The sequence below is a fragment of the Manis pentadactyla genome, chromosome 17 (assembly GCF_030020395.1).
Source record: "Manis pentadactyla isolate mManPen7 chromosome 17, mManPen7.hap1, whole genome shotgun sequence".
Classification (NCBI taxonomy): domain Eukaryota; kingdom Metazoa; phylum Chordata; class Mammalia; order Pholidota; family Manidae; genus Manis; species Manis pentadactyla.
Genome location: NC_080035.1, coordinates 38,436,355 through 38,462,076, shown reverse-complemented (window position 1 = coordinate 38,462,076; position 25,722 = coordinate 38,436,355). Strand labels below are relative to the sequence as shown.

Genomic DNA, 25,722 nt, shown 5'->3' with positions numbered 1-25,722 from the left:
GCACAATCTGTATAACTATAGTCATGAATTCAAATCCTAGCTTCAAATCCCAGCTCCAAATCCTAGTCTCATAACTAGCCATGTGACCTTGAGTGAATTTCTGAGACTCCTTTTCACTACCCATAAAATCATGAAAAACAATACCTGATCTCAATGATTGTTGTACAAGAGTAATTGAGATCCTGTGAATGAGGTACCTAATGAAGGAAATAAAGCCCTATAACAGGTAGCAAGTACTATATTTTAAATTTCAGGTGAAGAATGTACATGCTTTCTTTAAAATTACTTGGCTTTGTTCCTGAGAACTTTGGCTAGAGTTACTAAAACATATTAAATAATTTAAAAATATAATCATCAAATTTATAAAAATTATTTCTTGTGCTCAACTTACAGCAGGTATTACTCCTGGGACAGATGGAACCTATCATTCTGTTCCTGTCCTGCAAAAGAAATTAATTCACATGAAGTCAGTAGTGACCCATAGAAGTCTCAATGTGATCAAGTACTCAGTTGTGTTAACAGTCTTCAAAGAAAAGAGAAGCGCTAGACATCCAGCCCTGAGTGGAAAAGTATGAATGGAGGTGGTGGTGAAAATGGAGAGGGAGAAAAATTGGTCCTATCTATAGGGGCTCTAGGTTTGATGGGAAGAGGAAAGGCTGGTTCAAACCTGAGCAAAATATGCATACTGCAAATGCACCCATATAATTCCTTATTCACATAACACTGTATATTTTTACCTAGCTCAGCTATGATGCAATTGAATGTTGACCTTGTTTTTACCTGGACAGGAGGATAAGTAGTATGCTCAAAACAGCCAGTTTGGAACTGGAATTCAGGACCCTAGACCATATTTCTCATTGCTTTAACCTTACTCCTTAATCATGTTCTTAAGACTATATTTCACTCTTAAAGTTCACTGTTTTAAACAGAATTTGATTTTCTACTTTCCCTTTGCCAGAAAGCATTTCATAGAAGCCAAAATTCAAGATTCTTGTCCCATTTATGCCAAGCCATTAACTAGAGAAGAATGAGACACCTAGTCTCTAGGTAAATTACTACATGAAATGGTTTCTCTTTGAGTCTGAAATTAGCAGACCCGACAGGGATATTGAGTCGCATGGAGGGCAGCAAAGTTATTATCTAATGTGCATTGTACAGCCTGAATTTCTGACTTCTGTTTTATACAGTCTTTAGGCAAAACTGCCAGTCACTATTATTTCCCTTTAACCCCATAAAAAATAAGTTTAAGAATGAATAGGAAGAATTTATTTTTCTTGCTCGGACTGATAAGTAAGTAACCTGAATTTGAATGGCAGCTTTCTGATTATTTTCATATCCTCTCTAGGTATCAGCTCCCTCCAGTATAAAACTCCCTGAGATGGCCTGACAATAACACTTCAGGACACAGCAGGAAGAGAGACAGCAGCTGCTAGAGAAAATAAGGGAGGAATTTTAGTCCTCTCCTAGGAAAGTGACAGGGCTTGAGAAGAAAGGATCTCGCTCTTCCGTGATGGGGGCCATGAGGACTTGAAATTTAAGGGGTCGGGGGGTCGGGTGGGGGAGTGTGGCAAAGAGCGCCAAAACAACCAGGTCTTATATACCTTGGCGGGCTAGTTAACAGAAAGAAAAATCATAGTCGGCAATCAAAGTCCAGGTTAACAGGTTTCATACAGAATCGTTTTCGAGTCTGCCGCCGCAGCGCGTGGTGGGGTGCGTGAAGCCTTGCCCTTGGTTTGAGGACTGTTAGGACTGAACAGCCCCCGGACGCGTCCCTGGCCGAGGAGCGCCCTTTCCAGCGGGCACCGGCTGCTGATGCTGTCCAGGCATCGCCCGAGGGGAAAGGTGGCGGCGGTCGGAAGGCGCGGGAGGAGTCGAGCGGTGATTGATGGGGAAGGGGCGAATGAATAAAAGCACTTGTCTACGGACCGAGCACGCTGCCGAGGCTGCACTGTCTGGCATTCCCTCGGCGTTTCGTCAGAGCCAGACCGGCCTGCAGGGAAGGGAGGCGTGCCTTGCCCCGTAGCGGGCTGGACGCAGCTGCGGGCCCGCGCGGCCCGGGAAGGAGGTCCCCGCCCTGCTTTGAGCCCGCTGCTTCCGATTCGCGAGGTAAACATTCTGGCTTTGTGTTGAATTAAAATAAATGATTAAACCCTATCCTGGGGTTTCCGCTTGGATTACAAGTTTGGGGAATAGTTTTTTTTTTTTTTTTAATAAAACGTATAGGTACAGAGAGTTAAAATAAGGCTGGAGTGGAGGAGAGCGCAGGGGGTTCTGAAGCCACTGAGAGTGGCACAGAAGCTTCCGAGTTAGTGCTGGCACTCTCCTAGGTCGAACAGATCTGAGAGGTCTCTCGATCTTACGCTAGACTTCTTTTTTTTCCTGAGTCAGCCCGCGCACTCCTGCTGGCGCGGGGCAACCCAAGCGCAGGCAGCCAGGGAGGAGCAGCTTTCATCCGCCAGGAGGAGTCTTGGCGTCCAGACAAGGCGTATCCGGGTTCCCTGGAGGGCAAAATGCAGAGATTGGCCCTGGCCCTTGGCCTCTGGATACCTTGATTTTCCCGTCCCCACAAGTCGGCAAGCCAGAGCGTCAAGCCTCCACCCGGCGCACCTAAAAGTTTGGAGCTTTGCCTGAGATGCAGGTCCCTCCCTCCCTGGCACAGCCCTTCCAGAATGCCCCGCCCCACTGCAAGCCATTTACCCCTGGGGGAACGTAGGGGAGAAAAAACACGGGGAAAGTTGATTCCAGAACGACAGGCGACCGGAGCAGTAGGGTATCAGAGTTTCCCACTGGCGCGCAAGCTTGAGCTACTTTTGCGCGCGGATAGCAGCCGCGCGGCTGCGCTCTGCGCTAGCGGTTTGCAGGGGTGTGGCTAGGGTAGCGGACCCGAGTGTCCTGTCTTTCTTTCCTTGCTCTCCAGACTGAAAGCGGCAGAGCGACCACCCGACGCCCGCTGGAGCAGGTAGCAGCATGCCGCCGCTGCCAAGCCTGTGCGGAAGCGCCCTGGTGGCTCTGATCCTTGCCTGCGGCGTGGCGGCGGTCCAGGGAGAAGAGAGGGGATTCCCGCCAGCGGGGACCACTCTGCCACTTCTGGGGACCGGAGAGATAATGACGCCCCCGACTAAGACCTTCTGGTTAAGAGGGTCCAACGCCAGCGTGCCGCGGTCGTCTGCACCTCCGCAGATGCCTAAAGCAGGGAGGACAGCGGGAGCCCCGCCGCGCACCCTCCCTCCCCCGTGCAAAAGACCCATCGAGATCAAGGAAACTTTCAAGTACATCAACACGGTAGTGTCCTGCCTAGTATTCGTGCTGGGCATCATCGGAAACTCCACACTGCTGAGAATCATTTACAAGAACAAGTGCATGCGAAATGGCCCTAATATCTTGATAGCCAGCCTGGCCCTGGGAGACCTGCTGCACATCATCATTGACATCCCCATCAGTGTGTACAAGGTAAAGGGCGCCTGCTAATAGCGCGATGGGAGGGGGCCAGGTTAGGAAGGGGGAGATGAGAGAGCCTCTGGAGGGAGCTTTCTCAAGAAGTTCCACCACCTCCCCAAAGTCAGTAATAAAAAGGAATCAATTTCCTCTGGTCTTTAGTAGCCAGCTGCTAGCTTAGAGCAAGTGTAGTCCCCAGACCAGTAACATCTTCATCACCCAGGAACTTGTTAGAAATGACATTTTATGGCCCCACCTCTGACTTACTGATTCAGAAACTCTGGGGTGGACACACTAGTTTGTATTTTAATAAGCCATCCGGGTAATGATGATGAACTCTGAAATTTGAGAACCCTGGTCCTGAAAGATCTAATGTCTAAGTTCAGCTCACTGGGTACGTTCTCTCTACTCAGAAGTGTGGTCCGTGGGCTAGCAGCATTGATACCACCTGGGAGCCTGTTAAAACTGCAAGTCCACCCCAGACTTTCTAAATCAGAATCTGCATCTTAGGATAGCTAAGTGATTCATATACCTGCTAATTTTCTTGGAGGACCCTGAAAGTAACAGGGCTGGGGTAGGTTTTGAGGAAGCAAATGGCCTAGAAGAGAGAGACCTATACGGGAGCAATACAGTTCACCTGTTGTGAGTGACTGTACTGTCATTCAGTAAAGAACATTGGAATAAATGTGTTACTTTCCTTTACAACTTTCAACCCACAGATAGATATTACTCCATGTTACAGATGATTAATAGAATGTTTCAGGTCTCACAATGAGTAAGAGATGGACATGGGAATCAGGCCCAAATCTATCCAAGCTGCACCCCATCAATTACTTCATGGACAACACAAAAACAGTCCATGTAAAGTTTCTAAGGGTTTTAGTAGTTACCACTACTGTGTGATTACCATAAGCATTGAGGAAATAGGCATGGAGATGAAGGGCAGGACGTGAACCCCACACTATTTGACTCCTGGGTGCTTTGAAACTCCAGACACATGCCAACATCTCTCGGCCACAATTTCTTCAACTCTACAGTAAGGCTGTTAGTGCCCACCTATTGGGATTTTGTGGTGTTAAGAAAAACAGCCCAAGTCAAAGAACCAGAAAATTCTACATGACTAGGCAAATATGTAAAACTCTCCTTCCCACTATGATCATCGATAGAAAGTTGTACATAAAAACAAAACCAAAGTGTAAAGGAATGGGAATGTGCTTTGGGGATTTGCTTAATGTAGTCCTGGAATCAGTATGGGGAGGGGGGAGGGACCAACATATAGGGTTGGGAAAATATGGTAGAGGATGTTTTGATCTCTGTGGCAAGTCACCATAAGGCATGCTTTTAAATCCTGATCCAAATAGCTGTGTTTAAGGGAATTCTGGACATTTCTGAGGTTTAGAGATAGGATTTGGATTAGGATCCAGGCCCTAGAAGGAGACACTCCCAGATACGGAGGTAAATAGAAGAAATCCTAAAATTCTGAGGCAGTTGGTTCTTACGAATTCTGAGTGTTTCCAGGGAGAAGCACAGACTGAAATGGGTCCCTTAAATGCAGGCACAGCTTCAAGTCAGCCAACAGTGATCCACCTACTTCTTAAGAAGTCCCACAGACCAAGTCTTAGCACTTCAGTTTGCCAGAGGAATTTCAATCCAATCATCAAAACTGACTTGAAAAACTTCAGAGTACAAGGCGTTGTGAGAAATTTTTAAATAAGTGAAATAAAACTCTTCTGAAACGGAAGATTTCAATCTACTTTTGCTAGGCTCGCACAGAATTTTGTTGAAAGGTCTGTTCAGGGAAGTCCCAGGAAACCCCACATGTCCAGCCCAGTTAGAACCCTTCCTGAGTGAGCCAGCAGCTCAGGTGCTGTAGGGAAGGTGGGGTCAAGGCCCTTTCCCATCAGTGTGTTCCTCCAGACCTGATGAAATCCGCACTTCCAGGACTGTCTTACTTCCTCTGTCTGGTCCAATTATTACATTTAATAAGCCAGAAAATCTCCAACCCAAGGGGGCACACAGGTTTACTTTCATCTCAAATTTCTTTATGATTTCCCTAGGAACTTCCATCCTTTTGCTGAAGCCATTCAGCCTTTTCAAGCTGTGTTTTTACTTCTGAAACAAACAATGAGTCATTACAAATCTGGCCATCTAGTCATCTCTATTGGTCATAAACAAATCCATCTCCAAGAATTCGGTCCCATGCTAGGTTGGCCATCACTGAATCTTACGTGGTAGCCTTTGGTTAATTTTTATAGTTTGCATAAACATGTGTCATTTGAGATATAATATAATAATAAGGGCTATCATTCACTATGTACTAGGTTCTTGGTTTATTTCATTAAATCACTGAAACAAACCCTATGGAGGAGGTATTGTTATCACTCCTGTTTTTTGGTGACACTACATGTTGGAGAGATGAAGTAACTTGCCTAATGTCACACCACTAAAAAGTGATGAAATAAGGGCTTAAACCCAGGCCATGTGGCCTAGAACCTAGTCCCTACACCCCCATCCCCCTGCGCTGACTGAGCTCAAGCACAGCTTGCCCTCTCCAACCTGGAGTGTTGTTAGGACCTCATTTCAGTGCATTGATGTAATTAAGGGACACTACCACACGGGGGGATGATTGGTAAACATTTTAGTGTTACTCTGAGTTATCTGAAGATTTCTATCTCCTGAAACCCCCTTCAGGTCCTTAGTGTATGATATTGAGAATATGACTATTTTTCTAAAGGCTTTATTTACACAAAACCCCAAAGAAACCTAATCCAGTACTAGTTAAAAGCCATTTATTCCCCTAAATAATAGTGACACCATATAAATTTTTTTAAATGCATTTAAAATTTCAGAGTAGTAAAGTATTATACTTCAAATGAAGTAATTTAAGTGAATTTTAAGTAACTTAGACCTCCTAAAGTTGGACTTGAATTACTAAATCAGTGATTTCTCATTTTGTTTTTGTGAAAGTGTTACAATTCTCTTTGAGAGTACAGCTAATTATATGTATCATACATAATATATTATTTATAATTGATAGATACACTATGATTAAAATATAACATATAATATGCATATATATACACACATTCACAATTTCTGGAGATTCATAAAATCCCCCCAGTGCATCTGTTGACACACCCCAGGGCCCAGAAACATCAATGTGAATCTATTACATTAAACTGAAATTCAGTAAATCTAGAGTTCAAGTTGACAAGCCACAAAATGTCATAGATCTTGCTGGAAGCCATAGTCCTTGGTACCGCTATAGATGGGACAGGACTTCACATGGAGATCTTTTGGTGAGGGGCTAACAAACCTGAGGACCTATGTCTGCTTTGCCTTGACTCACTCAACGAACTAAGTCTCTGGAAATTTCTAGGTAGAGTAAGTCCTCTCACCAGGTCTCCTGTGTCAGGGATGAAATCTTGTATTGAAGGTCAGAGAGGTGTCGTAGGACTTCCACTCAGCAAGGCTGAGTGAGGCTGTTGAATGCTTCAGATATTTTTGTAAACATACTGAAAATAAAGTCTTGCTTATCCTTTTCAGCAGCACACACCACAATATCTGAGACCACCCAGATGCAAAATAAAAAATGCAATCATCCAAAGAGGAATTTAAAAGTGTGTATGTGTATGTATGTATATATGTATATACATATGTATATTAAATATAAAACTGCATACATATGTAAGTAGATAGGTGAATATCATTTGGTACAGTGCCTGGCCCATAGTAAGCAAATAAAAATGTTATTAGAATGTGAGTGTGTGTGTGTGTGATTAATAATGAAAATTTGTTTGGGTTTTTTTTTCTGGTTTTGCCATTATAACCATGATGACAAATAACATCTTTGTACATATGGCTTTGCATAAATATGGGAGTATATCTGGAGGGCAAATATCTAGAACATCAATTACTAAACCAAAAGATAGGTACATTTGTAATTGTAATAGATATTGCTGTATTATGTCCCTAAATTATGGTTTACTAGTAGCTTGAATCACTATTTTATGTAACATCTCCATAAATGTACATGAATTGATGTCTATCTCTAATATATATATGGGTCACCATATATTTATAGGGTCTCTATGTATACCTGACATAAAAGTCCGTGTTTAAGTATCTGATGTGAGGATGAATCCCTCCTTATTCACAAGCTACTTACGTCCTTCCTGTACAGACTAAAATGAATAGGGATTTGGCCAGTTTGTTATATGAGAGCTTATGTGGCTACACCTACAGTGTCAAAGCCATGTAGGCAGCAAAAGAGTTGGATATGCTGAGGATGCTGCAAGCTTGTGTTTTTCCATTGTTACTGATTGATCGGCTGGTTGATTTGGTTTGGCTTAGCAGTGATATTTAACAAGTCTTGGTTGTAGGTTGAAGTTAAAATTTAACTTCTTTTAACTTCTCAAGAAGATAAAAATTCTGGAGCAAATAATAAACTTTTATATTTTTTCTGGATTTTATTTAACAATTTCACCCTCTTTGTGCTGTATTTATTATATTTATCAGTGGGTAAAATGGAAGTAATACAGTTAGTTCTAAAATATAGCTTCCTTTATGTGTAAGCAAATTGCATTTGAATTAGAATCCGCTTGTAAACTGATTGGACAGATATGGACATGGACATCAGTCTATAAGGATCCCAGTGTAATCAGATGGCTAGGGGTGGTGGAGAGCTTTTTGAAAAGTAGGCTGGCAACTGGTTGGAGTACTTTTAGATGGCTTTGCTTATTAAAACTTCATAGGCTCCTATTAGAAGCTGCCTTCATGGCTGTGAGAGACAAAACTGCTGATCTTGAACACTTCACTAGTTACAGTGGGGTGTTTCTAACATGAAAACAGGCTGGCAAGTCAAAATGTGCAATTGCTTCACTGAACCCATAGATGAGTTTTGTGTGAAATCATCTTGTCAGGTAATCAGAGATTTTCTGCTTGTGACACAGTCAAAACTATCTTTCTGACCAAAATCACTTTCTCACCATCCAATCTGAGACTACTTCTAGTACTTAACAAATGGTATATAATTAACTAGTTTCACAGTTATGAATAAAAGTTAATGGAACACCATTAAACAACTTTTCAAGTTATAATTTTCTGATCAGTAACCAGGAGTTTATGTGTATAGAGCAATACAAGAAATAAAGGTCTGAATGAGTAGCAAAGTCTAATTTCTGCCAAGATAATAATACTGCTCCCATTTTCTGTTATGTAGCTGAGATATTTTACTGATAGTTTAGTAATATTTAGAGATGTTTTAGTAGTAAAAGCATTTTGAACTCACAATGGAACCTAGAAACCTTCGAGATTCATTTACATAAAGCAAAAGAAAAATTTTTTAAGAACCACCAATTAAGCACATATGCAGCGCCAGCTCTTAAAAAGTATTAATAAAGAGTAACATTATTGGTTTTGAATGGCCTACAATCAATTAACAAATGAAACTAATACCTCAACACACACCTAGCACAGTGCCTGTAACAGTCAATACCAGACCAATGCTTGTTGACAAAAGATGTTATGCGTTATGCTTAAGACATAAGGGTGGGTTTTTTTTTCTACTCATAATTTTATAACTGTCCAGATGAAAAAGAAGGGGGAAAGTTTTCTCTTTTCTGTATGAAGATATTGGTCACAACTGACGAACAGGTCAATATCAAATTCAAATAACTCAGAAACTTAGGATCTCGTATTTCCGATTCATGGCTTCACACATAGATTCCTGTGAAAAAATGGTTGGCCAACTCTTGGCCTTGGGCCATGAGAGGTTCCCTGGCTTAACTCCGTGGTACTCCTTGTGTTTGCCTTTGATCTGCCACTTGGTCGCTCCATAAATCCAGGCCTCTTAAAATGTCAAGGCAATGTTTCTTTCAGTACAGTAAGGCTTATCTATTAACAGCTTTACATTTTTTTCTCTCCTCACTTTACATGAGTCGTTCAAGACTGAGGATATTTCCATAGCTGTACAAGAGGAGTTCATGGCCAAGACCCTGCTGTTTCAAGGCCAGGGAGCTGTGCTCTTCAGTTCACAAAGAAAACCATATAAGGTTATTTCTGTGTGGCTAATATGCTATAGTTGATTATTTTTAGAAAAAACATGCCAAATACTAATAAATGATTAAGTGCTTTAAAGGGTGTTGACAGATCAAGCCTGAGCTGAAATAAGATTCAAGATGTAATTTATGATGTGAAACATTCTCTTTCAGGACTTTTTAAAGTGAAGAGATTGGTTATGTTGTGGCGATAGCTGAGTCTGGTGTATGGGTATATCTTAGCCCACAGCTTCTCTAATTTTAGTCTTCTTTGCCTTCTAATGCTTTTATTTTAGAGATTTGTTATTTCTCTTACCCTGTACACCCTCTGGTGAAAATGTGAAGGAACAAGAAAATGGCTAAAACATGGTGGTAAGAAAGAGATAAAAAGGGTCATTTTTGAGTCAGAAATGTGTTAGCAAAGTTGTCTGAAGCATTTTCCTAGCAGTTCTCTGTCCCTGTAACTCACAGCCATACTCATTCCTCCTGACTCGTGTCCCCTCTCTACATCTCTCCTCTTTAGCTCTATCATACTTTCCAGGAAGGGAAAAAACTATTCTCTGGATATTTACATTGTACCTATCTTCTTTCCCCTCACTCCATGTTTTCAAACTATTTAAGAGACTTTTGGATTCCAGAGTAATCGAATATTTTGTCATATTAGTTTACAAGCATCCCATAAGATATTCTCTGGATAGCATTAGGTTTAAGTAAGACATAAAATTACGTAATGAGGTTTTTTTTAATTCATTAAGTTTGAGAGCCTCTTTCTGATGCATGAGGCCATCAGGTTATAATTCTTCAGTTTCTTCAGGGGTCACGGTGATCTTCTTAGAAGATCCAACTAAGATAAGTGAATCCAGTAACAGGCTAGTTTTTTAAATAACATTTCTTAATGCTCTTAGTTGAATCTTTTCAAAATATGTAACATGTCAGTGAAAGTTTTTAAGCACAAACTGTGGATGTATTTTTAAGTTGAGCTAATAGGAGCATATCATTGATTTATTAGCCCATGACAGACATGGAAATAAATTTCATTGTAACACTAGTAGGGAAATATATTTAAGATGAACTTCAATCTCTCCTAAGACATATTAATTTTTTTATCTTCTTTTCTATCTCTCTGCCTCTTTTAGAGGTTTTTGTTTCAGAGAACCTCAATTCATCTTCATGGAGTCACTGTTCCATTTCAGCAAGTCATAGGAACCTTTCCAGAGCAGTGGAAAGCCTTCTGTTTTGTGTGTGTACACAGATTCCTAGAGACAGAGCCTCTGTCTTGCACAACTCCAGGGGGCACTGCTCACCTTGTGGTCTATTTAAATGCTGATCTTGGGGAATAAGCTGACATTATTTCTGACCCACACATTTCTAACCTGCATGTCCTAATCTTCAAGTGATTCAGTGCATTTTAATGGATGCAGGATAGAACTTGTAATTGATATTTGTCCCTGAGGGCACAGACACAATATATGTCAAGAAAATATTTTCTGTGCACTTGACCAGCAGCTTACCTTAAATTATCTATGTGTGTATAAATTAAAAAAAAAGAAAGGGAGATCTGACATGGAAATCCTTGAATGAGAAAGGCCTATCTTATTAAAACACCAGTTCAAATGCAGAAAAACTCTTATCTGCCACAGGAAACAGATTAAAAACAGAAGAATACACCCTTTCCCAGTGTTGTGAAACACAGCCACTGCATTATTTCCCTTTTTTTTTACTTTGACTGTAAAAACATTTCTGTCATATCAGTCATTTGAAAGAAATGGTCACAGTTCATCACAAGACGGAACAGCCAACCATCTGGCAGGGTAACCCAGGTTGTCACTGTTAATATGTGCCTCATCTACCTTCTTAAATGATCATCGCTTCCAGCGTCCCTATGCTTACTGTATCCATCTCCACCGCATTTACAACTACAGCTCCCCACAGAATCCCATTAGAGAATGAGAAATAGTAGGTTCTGTTTTATACCAGTCATTTCCTTGACAGGTTTGAGTAGGAGAGAGAGGGTGGGAGAGGAATTTTTTTGCTTTTACCTTTTCTGGCCTGTTTGAAAGGCAGAACTCCAAACAGAGACCTCCAGCCCTCCCTCAGCCTCCATCCCCCAGGCCCTGGCTCCATTGTGTCAGGAAGACCCAATCACCTGGGAGGGGGCAGGACACGGATCAGACAGCACAAAAATAAATAAATAATTGTGCACAGTCATCTCAGGGCTCTAAAGAATGTGTTTTGCATATGTGAACTGAAAAGCTTATGACAGAAGTTTTATCACAAGATTTCTGCCTTACAATCAAATTCATGCTTGCATCCATTCACTCATTCATTTCACTGTTACTCAATAAGCATTTAATGAATGACCACTGTGTTCCAGGTACTGCACTAGGGATCCAAAGGGTAGCATATTCTGAAAGAAACACACTTTTAATTTTTTTTAAAAAGGAGAAAATGCTACATATAGTTAATGAGGTGACTGAACATTTCTTAGGGCAAGACGGGTACCTTTTGGTATTTCCTAACTTTAAGGGGGCTTGATTTCTTTGGCTATCGACAGTGGTATGTATTAACAGGGTTTTCTCCACTTAATTTCTCAAGAATGTAATTTTAAATTAGAAAGAGAAATGAAAAATGTAAATCCCCCAGGTAGGGAGATTTTGTAGGACTCATTTAACAACACCCCTAAAAGAAGAATATTTATTTCTTATTCATAGTATTTGTCCTTTTAGAAATTTTTTAAAAAGCTATGTAATATAAAAATGAGCTTTAAATATAATATAAAAGTAATTTGTGTGGATTCCGTTGTCCTTCTTCTTTGTCAAAATAGCTATTCCAACAGAATTTATGAAATTGAGGCTATCCTTGAGTTGAAAGCTTACCATCCATATGGTCACATATTTTTTCAATCCAGAGCTTGTTTATTTGTTTGTATTTATTGACACAAAAGAAGTGTGCGAGGCAAGCGGGATAAGCCTTAGGGGAGAGTGGTCCCCACAAGCACAGGCTCTGACTTGTCAAGTGGACACCACGTTGCTTGTAGGACTTAACAGTAGCAAAAGCTCTTCTCAGGTGAGCCAGCACAATGTGGAAACCAGTTGTCTCACAGGCTCACACTCAGTAAGTAGATGGTAGACAATATATATTCAAACTTAGTTTTAAATAGGACTAAAATTTAATTCATGTGGCAGGAAGCTTGAAACAATATCAAACTCTAGCATTCATTTTGTGATCAGACAGAACTTGTTTGATTATATGCTTGATTTGTCTTCAGTATTCAGACCTTGTCCTTAATTTATCTAATTTGAGAGGTAAGATCCAAAGGGAAAACTAACTGTAAGGAACGAGCACGTGTTACTGCTGGGTTTAAAGTTAGAGTTGCTTTGTCTTGCAATATAGAGAATCCATTTCCTCTGCAAAGCAGAAAGCTAATATTGTCGGACTTCTCATTACAGGTATTGGATGCCATGATTTTTGTCGACAAATAATGAAATAATTAATATCTAGGAATCACAAAAATCTGTTAAGAATACTCTTTTCTAACATGCACAAGGATGTCATCTTAGTTGAGAGTGATTGATCCCCCCTCCCCCCCCAGGGCTTTGTTTATTACCATTAAACAAGAAGTCAATGTGTTTGCATTTAAATAAGTTCTAAGGGCTAGATTTCCCAAGACTTTCTCCCTGGACACCATAAGGCAGAGATGAGCATCTGCGGTGAGCATGGTTTGTGTCGCTGGGTGCCAGGCTTCCCAGTATCTGGGAAGACTTATGCTCAGAAAGAGGTAGAGGTTGCCAAAGTCATCCTCACTACAGAACAATGCAAGTGACAGCAGGCACCCCGACCCCGATCTTTTGTGGCCCCTGAGTACAGCAGTATTCTCATCTGAATCAAAGCCTGAAATACAGAAAGTTGACAATAATACTGAAATACTGAAAGGTTAATGCTCCCTATTTTGCAGTTCCTTTCTCTTTGGAAGGGTAGATTAGAAAATTGTAATCTCTCAGTTATGATTAGGTTGCCCACTATCTGTGTTGAACTTAAAGAAAATTGCTCCAATGTTAAGTTTGTGTTTCGCTGTACTGTGTGATAACTAGGCCAGAGGTTAGGCAGCAGGCCTCCCAGTGGTATGAAAAGCAATCATCCAATTTCTAGGCTAAGCCAAAAACAATAGTAACCTCAGAACAGAGCCTGGATTCAATGCAGAACTCATTTTCATTGGCCAGACTGACTTATTTCCTTCACTGGCCTGGGCACTCATTCATCTGATTCATCTGATGACTGTACCTATATGATGTGTGAATATTTACATATTTGGAAGTAGTCTGAAATAATAAGATCCTTGAAAATATACAAATTTTTGGACATGATATGGATCAAATAGCCAGGTGACTGGTATTTCATCATTGTTTGACACAAAGGCATGAAAATTACTAATACTGATTTAATTCTAAATGTTCTTTTCCTAAGAGCAGCTGCTTCACAATACTGTAGACTCTAGGATCAGATCCTGTGGGCTCAGTGGGGATCTATTATTTACTTAAGTGAGTAATAAACCAAGTAAAGCAAAGGCAAGTATATTCGTTGTCTAATGATAAATAGTAGATACCCCAAACTTAGTGGCTCAAAACAGTAAACATTTATTATCTCACACTGTGTCTGTGGGTTGGAAATTCAGTAGCTGCTTCTCTGGGTGGTTCTGGCTCAGTGTGGCTCATGAGGCTGCAGGGAAGATGTTGGCAGGAGCTGCAGCTATCCAAAGGTTTGCCTACGGCTGGAGGATCCTCTCGTGCACACACCTGGCAAATTTGTGTTAGTTGTTTTCAGGGGACCTCAGTTCCTGCCGTACTAGCCTCTCCATAGAGGTGCTTGGGTCTCCTCCTGACTCGGCAGCTGGCCTCCCCCAGCATGAGCTATCCACCAGAGGGCAAGGAGGGAGCCATATGCTTCTTGTGAACCAGTCTCAGAAATCACACATCATCACTTTCGCCACAATCTACTTGTTAAGAGTAAATCATTAAATCCAATCCACATTCAAAGCGAGAGAAATGAGGCTTCATCTTTTGAAGGGAAGAGTAGCCAACAATTTGCAGACATATTTAAAACCAACATAGCAAGTTAATAAACTTCTAAGAGTGCTTCACTGTATTTTAATCTACAAAAAGGGCATAGTAGTAGTTCTGTCTCATAGGATTTCTTTGGGGAGTCAATGACATGATATGTGTAAAATGCTTAGAATAGTGTCCAGCCAATCCTAAGTACCATCTAAGGCTTAGTTCTATTTTCTTTTTTTCCCCTGATATATCTAAGGATAATTAGAATGATTTGACAGAACATTCTGGGTAATTTATACCAAGCTGGGTCTGGTAGAGTCCTTATAACTGGTTAGAACCTTTTTTATCCTTGTTATCAAGGGCAATTGGCAGTTTTTTTTAAGTATCTTGACTCTGTAGCTGGCTAAGACATCCTGAGTCTTCTTCATTTCAGAAAATCACTGCACATTCGTAAGACAAATCTCTGACAGTTTCCTGGCTTCTCACATCTTTTATCCACCTCATCAGCAAGTCCTGCTGGCTCTACCTTCAAAATATATTCAATCTATAACCCACTGTCCTCAGCCCAGGTCACCACATGGTCCGGCCCACCACAGTCTCTCATCAAAGCTTCCTTTCTTGACTCCAATATTCTATGCTGATGAGCAGCCACAGGGATCTTTTTAAAAACGTAAATGAGATCATGCCATCTCCTTCTTTAAAACCTTGCAATGGATTTTCCCCCAAAGAAATACTCAAACTCTTCCCTCTAGAACATCATCTCCTAGACACATGACCTGGACCACTCACTCCACTACAGCCTCGACAGCCTTCTTCCTGTCCCTTCAGCTCACCAGGCTAATTTTGATCTCAGGGCCTTAGCATTTGCTCTTTGCTTGGCCTAGAATACTATTTGCATGGCTTATTCTTTTATTTTAATTAGGTGCTACTCAAATATTACCTATTCAGAGAGACCTTGCTGAGAAGCTGATCAAGAAAGCACCCCAAATCCCTCCATACTCTCATAATGTTATGACACTCCCTGTGTGACACCATATTATTTATGTGTTTTTTGTGTGTCTCCCTCACTAAATCGTAAGTTCCATCAGAGCAGTGTTTGCCTTGCTCACTGACCAGCACCCTGTACTCAGAATGGTGTCTGGCACATTTTGAATACTCAATAAATGTTTACTGAATGAATGAATAACAAGAGTTGTGAGTCAAGTAATTAATTCAGAAGTTGTAAGATAGAGACTAGTCTTACCCACAGATATAGTTGTATTAATACCATGTTATCTGACAGTTTTCTTTAAATATGAATTAACTGATGACTTCTATAAATTATAAGGTTTCATAGAAAAATTGCAATTTAGGGACTAAAAATCAAGAGATTTTAACATTTGGGGTCCCTTGGCAAAAGTCATGTCATGTTTATTAGCAGCTGCTCCTTTCAGCTGGGATTTACCCCAGACCCCACTGTTCTCTATTATATTCCTGACAACAATAACTTTTTTTTAACACCTGGCTTCCTCTACTCTACTGTTACCTGCCTGGCCCTATGGGCTTTCAGGACCCTAGATTAAGCATATCTGTGGTAAATTTGCCAATATTGGTCTTACAAGTTGGTATAATTTTTCATGTCTAACTTAGGAATGAAAATTGGTCCCATGTTCGAGATCCAAGTTCTATTCATACTGTGACACATATTTCAGGCTTTGGTGCCATTGTAGCTATAGAACAACCACCCAGCTTGACAAACTGCAGAAAGAACCTTCACTAGTGAAAGGATGGAAAGACTCAATTGTATTTCAAAATAGTTTTCACTTTTGGAAAGTTATTTTTTAAAACATTAACAAAAAACACTGATTCGAAATACTTTTCTTTATTTTCAAAACCTCATGAACATTTGATCCAGATGTTTACCTAAAATAATTCATTAGCCAGTGTGGGCCACACCCAGTTGTCCTAAGACAGAAAATAACTGAGCTTAACAATAGATGGTTGCATAGTCCGAAGTCACATAACGAGAAATAAATATATAATAGCAAGAACTGTGACTTTCCACTCATCGTATAGCCAGTACCTATATATTTTAGGGGCTTGTATAGTTACTAAGCATCCACTATGTGTCAGTAACTGTGTTAGGCTGTTGCAGAGGTCCTATTCTGTCTTTGACTCCAGGGGTTTCCAGACAGAAAAACTAAACAAAACAAACAAGCAAATAGTATAATATGTGCTACAGGAGTTAGTAAGTACTGTAGATAAAAAGGAAATGGGAGTAGAGTAAGGAAGAGCAGAGGCCTGGCCAGTTACTGTATTAATCATGTGGTCAGAGTAGGTCATGTGGAAAAAATGAGATTTGAGCAAGACCAGAAGGAGGTAAAGGAGACAGCCAATTAGATGTGTAGGGAAAGAGCCTCCTAGATCAGGAAAACCCCAGAGGAGAGGACTAAGGCAGGAGGGTGCATGGCGTGTCCAAGGAGACTTGTGCCTAGTCTGGCTGAGTTAGTGTGCAGACTAGTAAGTTGACCATGGTAAAGAACAAGCATACAGATGCACACATGCTTCTCCATAGGAGTAGTCTTTTCTCCCAGACCAGGATACATTTATCATCTATTTTTGATTAGCCTATATTTTGATTTGGCCGTGACCTGAGTGTTTGAGTCTCCATGACAGTATAAGAGGTGTTTGCAGCACTGCAGATTCCATTTTGTAAGGGCTGCTTAAGCGACTGGCCCCAGCTGGGCCTGCGGTGGAGATACTGACCCTAAGCTACTGTATATGCAGAACGAATTCTCATGAACTGGCTGCATTTTCCTTATTCCCAGCCCACTTTCCTGATCCATATATCGAACACTGGTGTTTTTCAAAGGAGTAGTCCTTGAGGGAAAGAATAAGAACTGGAATTTGTTATCTTAGTCTGCATGTTAATTAGTCTCCTGTAAGTAGTGCAGTTCAGAGAGTGCCTTGTAAAATCTCTCTAACAGAGCATCATGTCTCCTCAATGCAGCTGCTCGCAGAGGACTGGCCCTTTGGAGTGGAGATGTGTAAGCTGGTGCCTTTCATACAGAAGGCCTCCGTGGGAATCACTGTGCTGAGTCTCTGTGCTCTGAGTATTGACAGGTAAGCATATATTTAAGCCAGGTATATGCTGAACACTATACTAATGATTGCTATGCTACTTAGAAAATAAACTATGTAATTCAGTAAAACCAGGCTTTGCCAGCTTGACAAATAATTCTGTTTTGCTCTTCAGATATCGTGCGGTTGCTTCTTGGAGTCGAATTAAAGGAATCGGGGTTCCAAAATGGACAGCAGTAGAAATTGTTTTAATTTGGGTGGTCTCCGTGATTCTGGCTGTCCCTGAAGCTGTAGGTTTTGATATGATTACCGTTGACTACAAAGGAAGTTATCTGCGAATCTGCTTGCTTCGTCCCACTCAGAAAACAGCCTTCATGCAGGTGAATTTTACTTTTTCCCCTTTCCTGTTCTTGCCTTATAAATATTTAACTTTTTTTTCCCCTGATCCCCCCTTCTTCGGAAGCTATTGATTTATGAATGACCTTGGCATAAATTAAGAGTGTAGGTCCCAGGACTGCAGGGTTAATGGTGACTAATGATTCAAGCTGCAAGAAGCTGGTTGCTACTTCTCCAAAAATCCCCCTATGCTCGGGGACAGAGATAAACCAAGTTCACATGAGAGAATTGACCTGAATTTATAGTTTTTCTACTCAAATCCCTACAAGGACTGATAACTACTACCTGTTCTGCATTTGACCACACAACATTCATCAGAGAGAGTGGATGGCTCTGGAAATGATCAGGAAGAAATTGCCGCGGTGTGGGTGGATCCTGAATGGCAAGCCTTTCGTCTCTAAAATGAAAGCTTGCATTGCAAAGAACTTTTCAGCTTGGCCATTTTTCCAGGAATGCTTAATCAGGAAATAGGAAAAGAATGGCAGTGCTCCTAATTGAAGACAGCCTAAGTGTAAAAGGTCTTCTCAGCAGAATGGGTTAAGAGGAGTTAATGCTAGGAGGGTTGGTCAAGTGTCACCACTGATTACTTTCCATTTTACATAGAAGAAACTAGATAAAACTTTATGAACTGGATATATCACAGTAATCGAAAGAATGCAGAGGGACATTAATGTGAAACTGAGAATGAGATTGCTGATTTCTTGTTTCTTATTAATTAAAAGGGAAAAGTACTACAAAGATTACATAAATTCTGCTCTGACACAGATCTGGAGCACGAATTTGAAAAAGATGCAGAAAAAGAATAAGAGAAAATGCATGTCATAAGCAGCTTTAATTTTTTTAACTGATAGGTTAGATTTATATCTTATTGAGCTAAATGGTTAACAGAGACCTATTCAAATCTGTTTTTGCCATGATACAAACTTCTTAAAAAGTGAAAACTTCCCTTAAACCCTAGGGTGTCTTTACATATTCTGATGTGGTATTTCACCACAAAGAATACCTTGAGGATAACTTGCTTATGTGAAGACAAAACTATTTGAACTACCAAATATTTTAAATTTTGACCAGCTGCTTATATTTTTATGTATAATTATGCTGCCTTAGAGAATTGAAATGCTGTGTCATTGACTATAAGCATTTAATTACTTGTCCATTAAGTGTGGCCTGAAAGATTCTATATAATATTTAGAAAATGAATCTACTTTAAACGATAATGAATATGGTTTTTTAAAACATTTAACATTTGGTGTATAGGATTTTTCTTAAGAAGAATATTAATCATAAAATTTTCTCTTCCCTGTAGTTTTACAAGACAGCTAAAGATTGGTGGCTATTTAGTTTCTATTTCTGCTTACCACTGGCCATCACTGCATTTTTCTATACGCTGATGACCTGTGAAATGTTGAGAAAGAAGAGTGGCATGCAAATTGCTTTAAATGACCACTTGAAGCAGGTAAGAAAAATCAAACTATTTGCTGACTCATGACTACAATTACGATTAAAATAATTGTATTGAATTGATAGAATAAAAAAGTTGTTATAATAACCTAAAAATTACTATACTCCAGAGCATATTCCTTTTTCTTGCCTCTTGTATGTTTGAATATACAAAGAATATTTCTTATATTATCTATCTAGAGATATTCTGTATAATCTAACAAGATCTAGAAAGATCCATTGCTTTTAAAAGATGGATCTCTAGTCATTTTAGTTCTAAACCACATTTACTATTCAATTTACAGCCTGGTGTCCTGGATTTTTACAAATGCCACTGAGTTTTTGTAAACAATACTGAATGTTCTGTTCGGGAAGAGGGCACCCTGTGATTACAATGAGCCACCTATTCAGGGTCTGACTGACTATGGTTTTATTTCAGAGACGGGAAGTGGCCAAAACAGTATTTTGCCTGGTCCTCGTCTTTGCCCTGTGTTGGCTTCCCCTTCACCTCAGCAGGATTTTGAAGTTCACTCTTTATGATCAGAATGATCCCAATAGATGTGAGCTTTTGAGGTAAGAAAGGTAAAATAGAAATAGTTTTATAAATAAATGCCATTCAGAAGTTTTTTCAAGGGTCCCTTTCATAGGCAGGGAAAGAGTACCATTTTTCTAATCCTTAAGGAGCAATTACAATTCCCACTTTTACCTTCAGTCTCCTTTAGAGAAGGAGTCAAGGGGATTGAGAGAACCCTGGGACTGGAGAGCCAGAGTCCTAGTGAGGAGGAAGTGGCACCATTGAAAATATCACATCAGTTTCTCCTTCACACTCTGTTAATCCTTTCTTTTCTTTTTAGCAAGACTCAGTACATCCAAATGAGATTTTATTTTAAAGGAAAGAATTAAGCATGGTCCGGGGGCAGGGGGAAGGGGGAGAAGAAAGACAGAGAGAGAGATCATTATCTGCAAAGACCAGTGATAGAGTCAAAACCATTGTATGTGGGTACCTTTTTTTTCTTCACAAAAGTGTTCCAAGAATACATGCTCAGAGCAGCATATTTTTCACAGACTTGTTTCGGATTATTTTTTGCAGCTTTTTGTTAGTACTAGACTACATCGGCATCAACATGGCTTCCCTGAATTCCTGCATTAACCCAATAGCTCTGTATCTGGTGAGCAAAAGGTTCAAAAACTGCTTTAAGGTAAGAGAGAATTCCAAACTAAAAAGCTCTTTTAAATCTGGCATCAGATAAACCCCTTCCAAACTATTAATATTTCTATCCAGAGATATCTAGTAAATTGTTTATAGTTTTCCTTTGCATTATATCATGGACAATTTAAAAATATGACTTTGCTCATACATCACTCTAGTTGATTTATGCCCATAAAACCAAGTCAAACACTTCCTACTGCCACAACCATTCAGTTGTAATCATAGAATTACTCATAAAATGAATAAAAATTACATGCATTGATATCTGACAAATATTGCATAATAAAGTAAGAGCTAAATATGAAATAAATGCAGTTCCCGTTTTTGGTAGATTTTGGATTTGGCGGTGCACTTTGGATTATCACTAAGTCTCTTTTACATGTGGACATGAGAGTAGCAAGTCAAAGGACAAAATTTAATTCAGGTTCTACCTCCTCTTTTCCACTTTTTGCATAATAGAGTTGTGCTACTTGACGTGGGATATGTGTAATTATTCCTCATTCAGCTGCTTGCATTGTGACATCCACCCATCCTTTCTCTCACTCCATCAACAATCTAACATGAAATAAAATATTCCCTTTCCTTACATGGGAATGACCTCTATGTCCCAGGAAGTTCATTACTGAAAAGGCAAGAATTTAGCTTCCTTGCAAAATCTAAGGCAGTCAAATTCTTTGTCCACTCATAAACTCAGATTTTAGAGGTAGAAAACAACCTTTATCAAGATCAACTCATTTTACAGAACATAAAGCAATGGACCTCCTATTTTCTTACCCATATAGATTCTCAGAGAACAACAGAATGGATGGTTTGGGATTTTTAAAAATCCAAGAAAAAAAATGAGATGAATAAAACTGAGACACTTGTACACTTTATACCTTGATTGTGTAACAATATTTGGAAGGCACATGAAAAGAGCATGTGGTTGGAAAAAATGGCAATGTAACATTAAATTCATTGATGTGGAAAGATGTTTATGACACTGTTGAGTGAGAAAAAGCAGCCTGTGGAATAGTATATGTAGTACAATTTTATTAAAACAAATGATGCACTTCCCACAAACAGGCATATGTCCAGACATGTGTACCTGTGCGAGGTGCTATTTCTGTTTGTGTAGGAAAAAGTCTTGAGTTCTATATTTATCAAATATTAAGAGTATTTCTCAAGTAGTCAAGAGTAATATCAAGAATGAAGAGGGGTTTTCTCCTTTAATTTTAATTAAAAGATAAGGAATTTTAATATATTTTTGCTTTGGTTGTTTGGTTGTAAAAAGTTTTCTTGTACTACTTATGTAATCATATGTTTTTAAGGGGAAAAATAAAAGAGCATGGGAAGAAAGGGGCCCAAGAATTCCCCATCATGCAAAGCGAGTCCGAACCCTACCGCGTGGAAGGAGTTGAGACCATGTACCTGATGTAAACGTGTAACGAGTTCCTTTGTTTTGTACAGTCATGCTTGTGCTGCTGGTGCCAGTCATTTGAAGAAAAACAGTCCTTGGAGGAAAAGCAGTCATGCTTAAAGTTCAAAGCTAACGATCATGGATATGACAACTTCCGTTCCAGTAATAAATACAGCTCCTCTTGAAAGAAGGAATATTCAATTAATTTCATTTTCTTTATTTTGGACAGCAGTCATTAAAACAATGGAGGCATCTGCCAAAACAAAACAAAACAATTGTGTTTGCACAAGCGGCAAAAACGCACGTCATTATTTTCTTAACACTCATAGTCACACATGACATTTCATGAGCTGTTTACAGCATGAGAAGGAAAACAGTGGGAATCAAGGAAGCTTCGTTGTGATAGCACTTAAATGTTTCAGTCAGCACTTCAGTGTAGCTCTTAATAACTTCCAGGATATTTATACACCATTTACATTTAAATTGAGCTTGTTCAGAGTTCCTGTGAAAGAGGTTGATTTTTTATTAATGAAAATCTGCTATGAAGGAAAAATGCATACTGTAAAATGAAATTTATAAATGAAGTTCAAATTATTCAATTTAAAATTTTTAAAAATCCTTTAAAATAACTTTTCTCTTCAGTGTCATACTCTTGGTTGGACTCTAATTGGATACAAAATGTGAAAGCAGTGTAGTCGGAGTGTTTTTTGACATTAGAAGTATATTTAAGTGCTCAGAAGGTAGCATCTGAAAAAAAGATGGAGGTGTTTTGAAAATCATTAACCTTTTTGCACTCAGGTAAGGTCAAATGTCATGAAGGGAAAGAGAAACGTTTTGGAATGCTATCCCAAAAACAGTTTTAAAATCTCCCATTCATGTTCTTTGCAAAGAAAACGCTACCTACAATTTTTTCAGGATTATTAAAACATTCTTCTTCGTTCAAAATTGTAGTTTAAACACTATTTGTTTTGTTTTGTCATCTGTAAACACTTAGCCACGATACGTGACATGCAGATGATTAAATACAGGGCAGGCCCTGGAGTTCATAACTTTATGAAGGAGAAGTGCCAGTAAACCAATAACGGACAGAATGTGAGATGCCTGGAGCAGTGTTCACATGGCAAAGGAGAAGGCAGCATCTTCTCTACTCATATTATTAGTTCAAATGGCCTCTGGTATGTGTATAATATGATAGTTAAAATACTGTCTTTCAAGATCACACAAACTAGTCAATTTAACAGCCACCTGTAAAGCTTTTTTACTAATTCTTTTAATTATTTTTATAAATAACTAATAGAAAAGAGTTCTTCTTGGGGTGCTTTCCTGTCATTTACAGGCAAAAACTGCTTTTTGAGATAGTCAGAACCTCTTACTCTGCATTTTTGCCTGATTCGTCCACCGCCCCAGCAAAGGGCCTTCAGTTAACTTGGGATGAGATGTGTGTGAAAGTATGAACAAGAGAAAGCAGGAGAGACAGGAAATGAGGTGGGGTGGGAGGAAACCCATGGGGACAGATTCCCATTCTTAGCCTGACGTTCGTCATTGCCCGGTCACATCAATGCAAAAAGTCCTGATTCTGTTCCAGCAAAACAGAGCGTAATGTTCTCAGAGTGACTTCAGGAATAAATTGGGCCCAAGAGCTTTAACTCAGTCTTAAAATATACCAGAGTTTCTACTTTTTTTTTTCTTTCAGTAACCCAGGGCTACATGTTGGAAATAAGCTAGCAAAGTTGTTTCTGCCAGCACTTAATGTGATGATACAGAAAACCAAAACCCAACAATGTGGCCAAAAAGACAGGACGATAAATTAATTCACGTGCCACATGGATTCTGTTTATGAGTCACTCACAGTCTTGTTTATTAATCTCTTCCTGCTCACTTTTTCAGACGCCTGTCATCACAGAAGACATTCCAAATTTTGGGTTTGAAATTAACTTGAGGTCACTACTATTTTCAGTTTGTTAATATATTTTTATACCTATTTAAATTTTAGTGCACTTTTATTGCCATGTGCTGAGTTTCGTTTCTTCCTCCTCATTTACATCCTGACACCTTTTCCTCCTCTGTGTCAGAATCATGGTCTTTAGTCATTTTGACAAATTTTGAAACTGCACGCAAAGAGTATACACATGCACTATTTATAATGAAATTGCTTTCGGTAGCTTTTCTAAAAATGTTTGATTCAAACTTTTAACATACAGATAAAGGTGCGCAAGAAACAAACATGATTTCTTAGCATAATTAAAACCAATACAGTAAAAGGTGCTGCTATATAACTTTAAAACGTATTTCCTATTATGAAGGACTATATAATAGTGATGGACAAAAATAGTATTAACATGGATTTTAAAACTTAAAAGATTTATAAGCAATTTTAACCTACTATTTTCTCCTTTTATTAATTGCTAATATGGGTGCATGTACTAAAACCTTTTACTACTGACAGCTTATATGTGGCCAAAGGAATACAGTTCATAGCAAAACATGGGTATGCTGTAGCTGACTTTATAAAATTGTAATATAACCATGTAAAATAATTATATATTTTGTTTTTCTGGGGCCACTTAAAGTGGCAACTACTATAGTTACTGATTCTTATATATATAAACAAAAAGCAATAAAAATTTAAATTGTTTTAAAAAAAGACAAGCTTACTTTTCACTCTGTGGGCAACAATTCATTAAATACTAAATAATTGAGTGTTTATAGGAAATACAAATGTTGCAAGTGGATTGTTTATGTTAAGCATACAGTTAACAAGGAAATATGAAAGTTCTTGAATTAAAATGCCAAGTTTCTGATCTCCAGGTTACCCTGTAGTTATATTTTACTGTTGCGAGTAACCAGATACATAGAGAGACATTGAACTTTCCAAGGTAGATTATCTGATTGATAGTTTCCAATGGCCCCTCAAGCCTTTCTACCTCTGGTTGCTTGCCTTTGGAACAGTTCACTGCTTAATCATTATTGTACTATGGGTCAAAGGTGAAAGGTTGAAATGAGCTTTTGGGATTACTGATTCATTTCGCAAACTTCTTTTGAGTGTTAACTATGTGCAAGGTGGGATGAAATTAATAAAATGCAAGGTTCCTGCTAGATAGGAGACAGAAGTGACAACAAAATTTAATACAAGACAAATGAAATGAGAATTGAATAATTGAACACTGGCTGTTCTTGAAGTTCACAGGTCTGCAACTCTTTGCACATAATCCCTTTCTTTCCTAAACAAAATTAATCAAGAATTTTTAGCATTTATTCTTTTTCCATATAATTATGTTAAACTCAACCTTATGTCCCAGAGATCTCTATTAGTTGTCCTTGACCTCTGCTGATTTCAGCTGCCTAATATCAGCAGGGCATTTTGAGATACAGGTGTTACGACTTCCAGGGGCCTTGTGAGAAGTACAGTAAAGGAAAACATAGGCAGTACTCTTGTTAGGTGGTCACCAAAAAGATCCTACCTTCTCTTGAGCAGTTAGTTGTCAAGTTACAACAATAATAATAATGCCTTCACAATTCATTATTGTAAGAATAGTCAGAATATATGCAGTTTAGATTCTTGGAAGAAAACCAAAAGATGTGGCAGCCCTAAGATGGGAATTTCCAGAAATCCAAATAGCACTGAGGCCAAGCTTGTGAACAGCAAGGACTCTGGAAAGACATGCTTCCAGTCATTAATCAGCGTCAGAAATGACA

At 39.2% G+C, this 25,722-nt stretch overlaps 1 protein-coding gene across 3 annotated transcripts; it reads left to right on the top strand.

The window, feature by feature from the left end:
* The first annotated feature begins 1,876 nt into the window (after positions 1 to 1,876).
* EDNRB (endothelin receptor type B) lies at positions 1,877 to 24,675 on the top strand. Of its 3 annotated transcripts, none has more exons than XM_036893710.2 (8): positions 1,877 to 2,106; positions 2,918 to 3,450; positions 17,511 to 17,623; positions 17,757 to 17,961; positions 19,284 to 19,433; positions 19,857 to 19,990; positions 20,508 to 20,616; positions 22,077 to 24,675. In XM_036893710.2, exons 2-8 carry the CDS (start codon positions 2,968 to 2,970, stop codon positions 22,209 to 22,211), a joined length of 1,329 nt encoding a protein of 442 aa, XP_036749605.1. In that variant the 5' UTR covers positions 1,877 to 2,106; positions 2,918 to 2,967; the 3' UTR covers positions 22,212 to 24,675. The 3 variants fall into 3 exon arrangements, with proteins under 3 accessions (XP_036749605.1, XP_036749606.1, XP_036749604.1); XM_036893711.2 differs by lacking the exon at positions 1,877 to 2,106 and adding an exon at positions 2,512 to 2,638; XM_036893709.2 differs by lacking the exon at positions 1,877 to 2,106 and having other exon boundaries at positions 2,719 to 3,450.
* Positions 24,676 to 25,722: the final 1,047 nt, after the last annotated feature.

Bases quoted from the DNA above. Each gene is read 5' to 3' on its own strand.
- EDNRB (XM_036893710.2), top strand. From the start codon at position 2,968: ATGCCGCCGCTGCCAAGCCTGTGCGGAAGCGCCCTGGTGGCTCTGATC. The intron at 17,624-17,756 runs GTAAGCATATAT...TTTGCTCTTCAG, and splicing joins TGTGCTCTGAGTATTGACAG to ATATCGTGCGGTTGCTTCTT. The intron at 17,962-19,283 runs GTGAATTTTACT...TCTTCCCTGTAG, and splicing joins AGAAAACAGCCTTCATGCAG to TTTTACAAGACAGCTAAAGA.